At 43.4% G+C, this 12,993-nt stretch overlaps 1 protein-coding gene across 5 annotated transcripts in view; it reads left to right on the top strand.

The window, feature by feature from the left end:
• Positions 1 to 12,993, top strand: part of SIPA1L1 (signal induced proliferation associated 1 like 1) — a 522,698-nt gene that overhangs the window by 419,674 nt on the left and 90,031 nt on the right. For all 5 annotated transcript variants that reach the window (XM_073608614.1, XM_073608616.1, XM_073608618.1 and 2 more), the window contains one exon: positions 9,615 to 10,054. In XM_073608614.1, coding sequence (XP_073464715.1) covers positions 9,615 to 10,054 — 440 coding nt within the window. The remainder of the gene's footprint in view (positions 1 to 9,614; positions 10,055 to 12,993) is intronic.

Below are 12,993 nucleotides of genomic sequence, written 5' to 3'. Positions count from 1 at the left end.
CCTCAGTTTTGTAGCAAAGCAATGAATATCCCAAAAAAGATGGGAGGGACCTCTGTGTCTATGGGATATGTTTGATGGGGAGGGAGACACAATTACAGAAACTGACAGCTGAGAAGGATTTCTTCTGCAGCCCCAAACATACTGTTGCCAAAGCAGTATCCTCTGTGGCTTTGATATCCATCTGGTAAAATTCTGTGAATGTATGAACAAAAGACCATGTAATGGCCTTAAAATTCTGAGCCACTGACACCTGATGGCGGATAGCCCAAGATGCCTCCACACACCTGGTAGCGAGCGATTTTAGCAAAAAAAAACTGGTGAGGGGCCTTGCCCTTTCAAGCCATAGGCTTGAATAATTAACTGGCGAATCCAATGGAAAGCATTAACTTGGATGACTCCTGCCCATCCTGAGCTCTACCGGCAGCACAAACCAGGATTCCTGACCTGCGCTGACAATTCAAGTAATTCTGACTGCCTGAAATACCTCCAGAGTATGCAGTGATTTTACTCCTGCCAACTGAGGATCAGAAAATAAGACAAGACATTGTCTTGATTCAAGTGAAAACTAGACACCACAATAGGCAAAAAATAGATGAGGATGCAATATCACCTTATCATGCTGTAAAACCAAGAACGGCTTCTTGCATGAAATAGCTGCCAACTCTGACTCTCCACTTAGTGAAGTGAAAGCCAAAGAAGCCACCTTCTTAGATAAAGGACCAACAGAATCTCCTGATTGGTTCAAAAAGTGGCCTCAGCAAGGACAGACAAGATCAAATTCAAGTCCCAAGGACACAAGAGTGGTCTGACAGGTGGGACTGTCTACGTTACCCGCTGTATGAAGTATGAATCAAGGAGTGAGAAACAACGGCCTCTGGGAAAAAATTTATAGGGACGAACTCTGACCCTTAACGATATTTAAGCCAATCTCCTTGCCCCCACTGATTGGGGAATGAAAAAGAAAATCTCCCACGTGCATATTTCTGCAGGTGCCACTCTCTGGTTTCACCCCAGGCAAAAAAAATATTTCCAAGTCCTGTCATTGAAGTTCCCTGAAGCTGGATTCCAGGGGCTCAACAGTGCTGAGATACAGAACTCAAGACCATTAGGTCCCGCTGGACTGGGAGTGTCCAAGAAGTGACCCCCGCAAGACTCGCTATGTCAGTGCACCAAGCCCTCCCGAGCTAATTCGGCTAACACTATTATCAGCGTTACCCCCTTCCGGATTCTACGCAAAAGATGTGGCAGAACTCGAAACAGAGGAAAGCATCAAATAAGGGAGAACTGGTCCCTAAGGCGTTACCAGTGCATCTACCCTTATTGCCAGTGGGATCCTTGTCCCGGACACAACTTGTCCCAACTTGTTGTAGAACTTGGAATCTAGTAGATTCACCTGCAGAGTTTCCCCTGCCACTATTTTATACCTGGAATATGCACTGATGATAGAGACAGCACTTGTGCTGTCCCAGACAGAATGTGGTTCACCTTCCTGAGCCGCATGACTCCTGGTGCCATCCTGGTGGTTGATATATAGGCCCCTGCAGAGGCTTTTCCGGATAGAACCTACCTACCTAGAACCTGGTTTGTACCATAATCCAGAGCAAGGCGTACTGGCCAAAAGCTCCAAGATAATTATGGGCAGTATACTGTCCTGTGGAGGCCAAGTCCACTGAACTGTAGCCACCCTCAAACCAAATGGAGAAACTGGCATCAGTGGTTATCTTCCAATACCTGTAAGGAAGAATTCAACCTTTGTAGATTCTGAACCATCAACCACCAATCTTTAGCTGTGCAACACTGTGGGAACAGAGCCCTCTGCCAATCCAATGCCTGATTCAAGTTCCAGACAGCGAGAATGATCCTCTACCAAGACCTGGAGTAGGACTGTACATAAGGAATGTGCTTCAACCTAGATACAGCTTCCTACTGCAAAATGTATTGAAGGAAAATCTGGACCAACTGCTTCCAGAGCAAAGGTTATTGAGGTATACTGAGATTGACACCCCCTGCGTCTTTAGCAAGTCCAGCACTGGAGCTAGGAGCTTTGTGAACGTCAGAAGCTGTGGCCAAGCCTGAAGGATGGTCACAAAAAAAGAAAACTGATGACTTTCCACTGCAATTACAGAAATCTTTGAAGAGGCTGGAAACAACTCGGCACATGAAGCAGTGTGTTTCCTGATGATTATGGGCCCCGCAATCTTCCTTTTGCTGAGAGGTCATCACTGAATAGAGACCAAGCCTATCTGAAACAGAAGGATGCCCAGCGGATTGATATCTTAAGATAGACCTCATATCCCTATTCAGTTTTGAAGCTGCTACCATTTAATTGTTTTACAATAACGAGCCCATAACTTTTGCTCCAAGACCCAATGCAAGGCAAAGACTGACCCGACTAAGGAAGGAGCGAACCACCTCAGAGACTGCTCTAAAATCTTATGGTCTGAGATACTCTCAAACACAGCAACCTCAGATGCCTCCCTCACTTAGGAGGGAAACCTGGGCAGTCTCCCATCCAAATACTAACCAGGCTTGATCCAAGATCAGGCACCACAGTGGCTCAGATCACCCTGATGCCATTGGTCCAACGGGACACGTGAACATTGCCAGACCACTGAACATGAGGGCAGTGTACCTGCTTCACCCTTCTAAGTGATTTAGCTAGTCTAACAGATACATAATAAAGTGACTGTATTAGACAAACTAATACACAGTTCCACAAGGATGCAGGCCTAGACAATGATGGTCTACCGCTAAACTACCCCATAGGTATGGAAGTATGCAGGTACCCAGGTATGCAAACATGCAGGTATACAAGTATTCTTGCCATTCATGCATCTATGTTTGCAGCGCAAGGCAATAAGCGCATATGTATGAATCCCTAGACAAATAAGCACAAATGTAGTCCTAGGCAAATAGGCATGTATGTATACAGTTTAATGTAAATAAGCCCATATATATGCAGTTTATTTGCAACTACACACATATGTGTGCAGTTCATATGAAAACATGGCAGCCTGCGTTTAAGCAACATACATTTATGGAGGCATGCGTTTATGGAAGAATGTAATTATGTGCTTATGCAAATATGCATTTATGCCAAACATGAAAGCGTGTGTCCATGCAAACACGCACTTATGCAATACGTGCCCATGGAGACATGCATTTACGGAATAAGCAAGCATGCATTCATGAAACGTGTTTATCCACTTCAGCCCCGGAAGGTTTTACCCCCTTACTGACCAGAGCATTTTTTGTGATACGGCGCTGTGTCGCTTTAACTGACAATTGCACGGTTGTGCGATGCTGTACCCAAACAAAATTGACGTCCTTTTTTTTCTCACAATAGAGCTTTCTTTTGGTGGTATTTGATCACCTCTGCGTGATTTTTATTTTTTGCGCTATAAACAAAAAAAGAGCGACAATTTAGGAAAAAAAAACTATTTTTGTTATAATAAATATCCCCAAAATGTTTTTAAAAAACAAATTTCTTCATCAGTTGAGGCCAATATGTATTCTACCTATTTTTGGTAAAAAAAAAAAAAAAATCGCGATCAGCGTATATTGATTGGTTTGCGCAAAAGTTATAGCATCTACAAAATAGGGAATAGATTTATGGCATTTTTATTTATTTTTTTACTAGTAATGTCGGTGATCTGCGATTTTTAGCGGGACTGCGACATTGTGGTGGACAGATCGGACACTTTTTTAACACTTTTTTTTTTTTTGGGACCATTGACATTTTTACAGCGATCAGTGCTATAAAAATGCACTGATTACTGTGTAAATGTCACTGGCAGGGAAGGGGCTAACACTAGGGAGCGATCAAGGGGTTAAATGTGTTCCCTTGGTATATTTCTAACTGTGAGGGGATGTGACTGAGTAGAGGAGGAGCCATATTATTGTTCCTCCTTAGTAGGAACAGACGATCTGTTTCTCCTCCCGTCAGAACAGGGATTTGTGTGTTTACACACACACAAATCCCCGTTCTGGCTCTCGTGCCCATGATCGCGGGTGGCCAGCGGCTATCGTGCCCGATGGCCACGCACATTGGGTTCCCGCCGTGCAGTGGGCGCATGCACGCCTGCTGTGGCTCCTAAAGGAGCCTCCGTACATATACGGCAATTCACGCCAGAGAGTCATCCTTTCGCCGTATATGTACAGGAGCCGGTCGGGAAGTGGCTATGCAACATATATTATGCAAAACGTATCTATGCAAACCTGTCTATGCACCATGTGTTTATGCAAACACGTATATCTATGCGACATGCATACACACTTATGCCCACACGTCTATACAAACTCGTGCTTAAAAAAACCTGCATCTTTGCAACCCGTGTCCACGGAAACGCACTGTCGTGGCCTATCTTGGGGGGGGCTGCATGCTGGGCGGATGGGCGCCGCCCACTTGTCGGGTACGGGGCGGGCCGGGGCCCTCTGCAAACCTGCTTATGCAAGCTTGTGTTTATTCAAGCAAGCAGGTGTCTGCAAACATGGGCCTATTCAAGTAAACAAGCAATATGAAACATTTATACTATGCTGTACCTGCTCAACTGCACCTGGGCCCATACTAGTTATAATCAGGTTTAGCCAAGTACATAGGCATCCAATGTAGCCTCTATGCAAATGTATGTATGCAACATCTATGCAAAACGTGTTTATTCAAGCATGCATACTATGCTGCACCTAACCAACTGCATTTGGCCCCATACTACTTTTTACTAGTTTAGCACATATGCATGCCATGCAGCCTTTTTCTGCTTCAGATCAGCCTAAAAGTAAATTCCTGCAGACCCAATGCACGTTATTCTGACGTTTGCAAGTATGCACCTGTTCAACTGCACCAGGCCCCATACTATTTTTGTGCCAAATGCACAGTATTCTGGAGACATAACACTTTGAAGTGCACTGCTAGGGGTGTAACGACTTAGTTGTACAGGCCTCCCTGATTAGGCAGTAAGTATGCAGTATATAATCATAACTTGTCTGGCCACACATTTCTCCCATATTAAGTACTCGCACGTCATTAGTATCCATAGGCTGCTGTTATGTCTTAAGAGTCCCTGCTGTCCACATGGCAAACATGGCCGCCCCTTTATTTCCTGCCTATATAGAAATAGGCCCCTGCGCCCTCTAGTGGCTTGAGGAGAAACGGCAGCCCATGCACCTAATAAATACACAGAGCATGTTTTAAACAGCACACTGCCCCTAGGGGCTACTGAGAGAAGACCAGTCAGATGTCTCTTTTTTTTTTTTTAAAGAGAAACTGCAAAAAAATGCAGACTTACCATTCAGGACTCTGAGCATAACAGGAGTTCAATCTTCACAGCTTGTGTAAGAGCAGTGTGAACAGCAAGTTTTGACAAAGCATTTGCACAACTTTCAGCAAGCTTTGTTGAAGCTTTTAAAGTACCATTCGGCTCCAGTTTGTAAATGTTGAACACAGATTCTAATGGGAGTGTTGACTGCCACTTTAAACAAGCCGCTAGCAGGCTTTTTAGAACTTCTTTGTTGAAAGCCTTCTAGCAGCTTGCTTAAAGTGGCAATCAACACTCCCATTAGGATCTTTGTTCAGGATTTGCAAACTGGACCTGACTGGTACTTTAAAAGCTTCAGCAAAGCTTTCTGAAAGCTCTACAAATGTTTTGTCAAAGCTTGCTGTTCACACTGCTCTCATACAAGCTAAAGTCCATGTAAAACAGGCCTAACACTGGTGAACTTATACAAAACAATTTTGAATGATGTGAATAAATATTTTTATATTTAGTATTTTTTGTATACTGATGATTTATAGTTCATGTTTTGGCAGTTTTACTCTTTGATGACACAATTCCTGACGAGTTGTTTATGATAAACACAAGCACCTACGCCATATATTGAACACTTTTGTGGTCATTATTGGAGTTCATTGAAGCTACATTGTATGGATATGTCAGTCAATTGTATGTGTACTTAAAATGAAAACTATTAAAAATGAAAACTCCATCAAATATTAAAAAGTCAATGATTGAATAAAGTGATGTCAAATGTGCAACAAACTAAACCAAAATAAAAAATGGCTTTAGCGCTAACCTAAAATAAAATCTCCACCAAATAGCAAAAACTCTTTCAAAGAAAAAAAAAGTCTTGCTAAATATAAAACAAATTGTCCACCGTGTGGTGAAATTTTCAGATCTTCATTCATTCAAATAATCCAAGTACGATATCGAAACTGAACACCCAGTGACTCTTCAAAGTAACACTTCCACTGATTCAGTGTTGCTTCACCGCACACAAGGAGATGCACTCACCATAAAAACATGTCTGTCTTATCCAAAGAGAGGCAATAACAGTTTAAGTCTAAGTGCCGGTTCACACCAGTGCGCTCTGCGAGATCGCATGTGATTCGCACCACACTGCAGTGCAAATAACATGCAGTGTCCATGCAATGCGATTTTAGCCATACAGATAGTATGGCTGATATTGCATTTGGACCATACTCGCACAGGACCCTTTCTTTGGTCCGCACCAGAATCTGATTGCATGAGTGTTCATACCCATGCAATCTGTTTCATGTCCGAACTGTCAGTTCGCAGTGCAATATGAATGTTAACATCATCACACTGCGACCTGGAATCCTCGGATTGACGTCCTCCCAGCACGATCTGCAGTTTTCGACACCGGAGACCACCGGTGCTGCTGAGAAAAGATCCTGCAACGCCATCTGGAGACTGATACCTGGACCCTGTCGCTTATTTGGACTCTTACACAGATGTGCCTTCTTTTACTTTACTTTGTAGTAAGTGCATTACCTTATATTAAAGCCTTTTAAACTTAATGCTGCACTCAGATCTGGCGCTGCTTGTTTTGTTTGTGTTTCTGCCAGAGGTTCTATCATCCTTTAGCATGCTGCCTTCTCAGTACCAGCTACCATCCCTGTGGTAACCACCCAGGCTACGGATCCCTACCAAAAACTTCTTCACTTTCTGATCAGAAGTCCCTCTTATTTTAATTTGTCATTGACTCTCTGATTCTCCCCTGGATTTTTGGACTATAAGTTCATAATTCTGATCATCCCCACTCTTCCCCATCCCGCAGATGACACAACTTTATATGGTCAAAATATCTGAGCACAACAATTTTTTGTATTACCCGATATGTGAGCTGAAATGGGGGTTTCATTAACATTGGATTGACGCTCCCAGCAGTACGTATATGGCAGTGTGAACTGCGATGCAGGAACCCATAGTGGATTTGCAGGGTTCCCGCATTGCACAAGTGTGAAACAAATCTTAGTGAAATTGGGGGAGAGTGATCCTGCACCTCTCTCAAAGAAGTCCAGCTAGGAGACGGTGGATTAAGGCTGGGTTCACACTGGTGCGATGCGGGAACCCTGCGAATCCAGTGCGGGTTCCTGCATCGCACCTGAATCGCACAGTGGTGCAGGAATCGTATCGCACACCCATGTGTGAACACCCATGCGATCCGATTCCAGTGCAGACCAAAAAAAGGGTCTTGCACAGCTCTGGTCCGAATGAGATGCGATTTCAGCCATACCGTTTATATGGCTGAAATTGCATTGCACGGACATCGCATGTGATCTGCACAGCAATGCGGTGCGAATTACGTGCAATGTCTTGCATCGCACTAGTTTGAACTGGGCCTACAGGTCACCACAAAAGGCAAAAATTCTCATATTTCATTAGTGCATTTATTAAAATCAGCATAAATATAATCGCAAGTGATTCATGAACTGAAGGCATTAAATCAAGGACCAAGTGGTGAGGTGAAGTCCCACAGGTAACTGGGGCACTCCCCAACAATGGAATATTCTAAATTTAGACTAAATTTGGTTAACCTCCGACAGGGGGCATTGTGGAGTCATCTGGCTACTGTGAAATTTATTGTGGGGAGACTTGTCCGCTTGATTATATTATGAGTAACTGAGTATTCTGCCGGCCGCTTAGTGTCAAAAGCGCTCCTGGACCTTCACTCTAGACCGCAGGAATCGGACTGCACTTTCTGGCTCAGGCCCAACTCTTTCCATCATGCAGCTTTGCCATGTCATCTTTGAGGGCGATGCAGGATCACTCTCCCTGATTTCCCTTAAGCTGTTATTGCCTCTCTTGAGACAAGACGGGCATGTTTTTCTGGTGAGTGTATATCCTTGTTTGTGGTGAAGGGAGCAATTTGGATCATTGTTGTTATTTGGAAGATTTACTGGGTATTCGGTTTGATTATCGTACAAGGATTATTTCAATGAATGAGGATTTTGCTACACAGTGGACACTTTGTTTAATATTTAGCAAGACTTTTTTTTTGTTTGAATAAATTAAGACTTGGTGGACACTTATGCAAGAAATACTTTTTTTATTTTGGTTTAGTTTTTTGCATTTTATGTCAGTTGATTCCGTCATTTACCTTTAATATTTGTTGTAGTTTTTTATTTGTCTACAGCGCTGTACTAAACGAGGGATCATTTTTTGGACTTCATATTTTTGATATTTAAACACCATGACTGATTCTGACTTTTGCCTGGCACAAATCAATTACAGGTGTGCTTGAACTGTGGAAAAGCCACCCCTTTTTACAAAGCCAGGTCATGTATGTTCTCTTGTAGCAAACTGCACTGAATACAATGTGACAGACTCATAATGATTTTAGTCTTAGAAAAGTCAGTCCCCCAATCCAGTGCTTTACTTTCTGTTCAATTCTAGGGGGCAAATAATTCACTCAATTTTTCATCTGTTAGGCTTTTACAATAAGATATTTTCTCAGGACCTTGCCTCTTCTCACTCCATCATCCATGGAGTCTTACTTCTTATTCTTAGCATAAGTTTTACTCTTGCTGCTGGATTCTTAAAGCGGAACTTCAGTTATTTTTTTCATATTTCCATCTATTAAATCCTCTGCCCTTGTTGTTTTAACTTTGGATAGCAAAACATTTTTTTTCTGCCAGTAAATACCTTATACAACCCACTTCCTTTTTCTTGTCTGGTCATTAGCCTAGACTTATGACATCATACACTGCTCTCTCTCTCACTCTCATGAGAGTTTGCCTGGGAAGAGAAGGGGATGAGTTATAAGCGGGCCAATGAGATCTGCAGGGCTGAAGAGCTGTGCCTCTGTGTGTGTCTGTGTAAATCCAGGAAGTGAACAGGCAGCAGCTTCAGCTGCCCATAGTTAAAATTATTGCAGCCAGACTTGGTGGAGGGAGATTTCTGCAGCATATTTGGCAAGTACAGAATCGCAGTATATATAAAATATTAAGCAAGTGGTTGGAGAGAAGCTTCAGAATGGCAAAGATGTTTTTATTACAAATTATGTGAGCAGACTGCAGTTCCTCTTTAAAGACATAAGACAAAAGTAGACCACTTTAGTAATGTTTATGAGTGTAACTGGAAATTTAGATGCTGAAAAAAATGTCAGGCATGTGGCAGAAACTGCCTGCATCGAAACTGCTAACTTCCTTCAATATCTATTATATATAACATTTTACTGGTTTCAACATGCTTATAATCAAATCTCTTAAACACAATTGTTATCTCTGGCTTTAGATCTCTAAATAATATATTATTTGGTCAGATAATTGTTAAGTAACCTTTTAATGTTGAACATATGACCACTCTATTTTGCAGACTGACAGCCATTATTCCAGTCACTCCAGCACAAATACTCTTTCCAGCAATGCATCCAGCGCTCATAGTGAAGAAAAGTGGTATGACAGCGGGGAACGGCTTGACTCAGACAACTACACTTACATACAAGGGACATCTGCTGATAGTGGTATTGACACCACATTGTATAGCAACAATCATGTCAACTCCAACCTTCCTGGGGCTTCTGCCACCTCCCCACGCTCTGGGCCTCCTAAGGAAAAAGTGGCTCCTCTGTGGCACAGTGTCAGCGATGTGGGATTGATATCTGATAGGACTTGTGACAGAGAAACTCATGCTTTAGATGGGAAAAGAGAATCTCCAGTCACTATGGAGAACCACAGTAAAGTCCCAATATGCACCAAGCCATTAACCAGAGAAAACAGCTCCTACAGCCTTAGTGATGCCGCTTCTCATACCAGGTAGTGGCTCTTATTTTTTTATTTTGTCTTTATTTTTTAGTGCATCAATCTTTCATTCTGTGATATGGTTGCAATGGTGGTGGTGGGTTCTTCTCCATCAGTTCTGCTCCATCTAATCTTTTTACTCCAACCTGCCATCAGAGCTAGATGCAGCTATGGTGCTCTTTCAGCTTTTACTGCAGATTTCCTATTCAGGTAATTTTTTTTCCACAGTAAGACTTGTCTTTCTATTGAAACTTTACACTTACACACTATTAAATTAATTTTTTTGTTCCTAATTCAGTAACAACTATGTTTTTTGTAGCAACTGTGGTTTTTACATGTGGACATTTTATATAATTTGTGTTTAGTATTATTTGAATACTATACTGTGATGTTTGGTTTATGGACATTCGTTTACTGCAGTGGATGCTGGTGCTCCCCCCCCCCCCCCCCGGTCGCTCGATCGCCGCATCACCTGCCAGCCCCGCATTTACCCCATCCAGGTCGCAACTTTGGTGCCTACCCCCCTGCGTCTCCTCCTGAGTCCCGGCAGTCGCTTCTCCTCCCAGCCAATCAGGAGTTAGGACTCGTGGCCAGTCGAGTCTCAGGACCCGCTTCCTGATTGGCCGGGAGGAGAAACTGTCACAACTGGGTGGGCTCCGGACGCAGTGTTCTTTTTTGAAGCCAATTAGAGCCCAGGCTCTGATCATGTGCTTAAAAAAAAAAAATTTGAAATCCATGTGTCCGGTGCCCTGCATGTGTAGATTAGGGGTCCGGTGCATGGATTAGGGGGGCTGCGCCCTGCATGAGCGGCCGCAACTAGCCTACTGAAGGTATTAGTTTGTCATCTTTCAAGTGAAAAGTGTTTTTTTTTTAATGATAGCGGACAACTTATGAGGCTTGTTAAATCCACCAGAGGACCCAGTGTACTTAGCACTTGGCCATGTTAAAATCTATGCTGTAAACTGATTAACCACTTAAGGACTGGATGGATTTGCCCCCTTAATGACCAGGCCATTTTTTGCGATACAGCAACGTTGTACACAAACAAATTTATGTCCTTTTTTTCCCACAAATAGAGATTTCTTTTGGTGGTATTTGATCACCTCCGTGATTTTTTTATTTTTGTGCTATAAACAAAAAAAGAGCGACAATTTTGAAAAAAAAAACAATATTTTTTACTTTTTACTATATTAAGTATCCCAAAAAAAATTTAATTTCTTCATCAGTTTAGGGCAATATGTATTCTTCTACATGTTTTTGGTAAAAAAAAATCGTAACAGGCGTATATTGATTGGTTTACGCATGTAAAAAAAAGTTATAGGGGATAGATTTATGGCATTTTTATTATAAATATTTTTTTTTTCCTAGTAATGGCGGTGATCAGTGATTTTTAGCGGGACTGTGACATTGCGGCGGACAGATCGGACACTTTTTTGGGGGCTATTGACATTTATACAGCAATCAGAGCTAAAAATAGCCACAGATTACTGTATAAATGTCACTGGCAGGGAAGGGGTTAACACTAGGAGGTGATCAAGGGGTTAAGTATTCCTTGGGGAGGTGTTTCTAACTGGGGGGGGAGTGTAGTGACTGGAAGAGAGAGATCGCTGTTCCTGATCACTAGGAACAGCAGCTCTCTTTCTCTCTACTCCCCTGTCAGAACGGGGATTTGTCTGTTTACATTGACAGATCCCTGTTCTGGCTCTTTGAGGAGCGATCGCGGGTCACCGGTGGGCATTGCGGCTGCCGGCCACGCGCATCGCCCCCCCAGCGTCGCGGGCGCCCCCTAGAGCTCTCAAGGCGGCCGATGTAGACCTACGGCGATTCGTGCCAACCTGCCGTGGTATAATGGCAGGTGGCTGGCAAGCAGTTAAAGCGAAGTTCCACCCAGATGTGGAATTTCTGCTTATCTGTCTCCTACCCCCATCTGGTGCCACATTTGGCACCTTTCGGGGGGGAGGGGGAGCTGGTACCTGTTTTTGACAGGTACCCTGTCCCCACTTCCATTGGACCTCGCCGTGGGGAGGTACGTCAGAAGTCCGGCCCCCTCCACTTCCTTCCCCTGCTACTGGGCCGGTAGGAGAGCGCAGCGCGCTTTGTGCATGTGAAGTAGGGTTCCCTTATGCCCTGTACACATGACCTGTTTTGCCATTGGAATAAACTCTGAAAGTTTTTACGACGGAGTTCCGACGGAACTCCGCTCAAGCTGTCTTGCATACACACGGTCACACCAAATTCCGACCGTCCAGAACGCGGTGACGTACAACACGTATGAAAGGACTAGGAAACAGAAGTTCAATAGCCGGTAGCCACTAGCTTCCGTCTCCTACTTGCTTCAGAGCATGCGCCGTTTTTGGTGCGTCGGAACAGCATACAGACGAGCGGTTTTCCCGATAGGAATAGGTTCAGTCGGAAAAATATAGAACATGTTCTCTATCTAAGTCCGTTTGAATTTTCGACAGAAAAAGTCCGATGGGGCATACGCACGGTCGGAATATACGATGAAAAGCTCCCATCGGACTCTTTCTGTCGGAAATTCCGCTCGTGTGTACGCAGCATTACCAATGAATAAAAACAAGTGCGCTTACAATCGATTGTAAGCGCACTTGTTTTTATTTATTGGAGTTGTTTACACAGATATTGGTGTTTTTCTGGTGCAGCTACAGTCTTGTAATTTTTTGGCTTTATAGCGCGGTTTTCCTTTTTTATTTTACGCGGCATTACCACCAATGACGGCGGCAGCACTCAACAGCCGATGGAAACATCAGCTGTGGTGCTGACATCACACGACTCCGAGAAAGGTAAGTGTCCTAATATTAAAAGTCAGCAGCTACAGTATGTGTAGCTGCTGACCTAATTTTTTGAGGGGGGGGCAGAACTCTGTTTTAATAATGAAAAAAAAAACAGTGCTCTTTGCTGAGCAGCGTGGTCAGATAGCTCGCCACCCTCCCCCC

This window comes from Aquarana catesbeiana, linkage group LG13 (genome assembly GCF_042186555.1).
Source record: "Aquarana catesbeiana isolate 2022-GZ linkage group LG13, ASM4218655v1, whole genome shotgun sequence".
Lineage (NCBI taxonomy): Eukaryota > Metazoa > Chordata > Amphibia > Anura > Ranidae > Aquarana > Aquarana catesbeiana.
The sequence above is the reverse complement of the archived record's forward strand: the minus strand, read 5'-3'. Positions and strand labels throughout refer to the sequence as shown.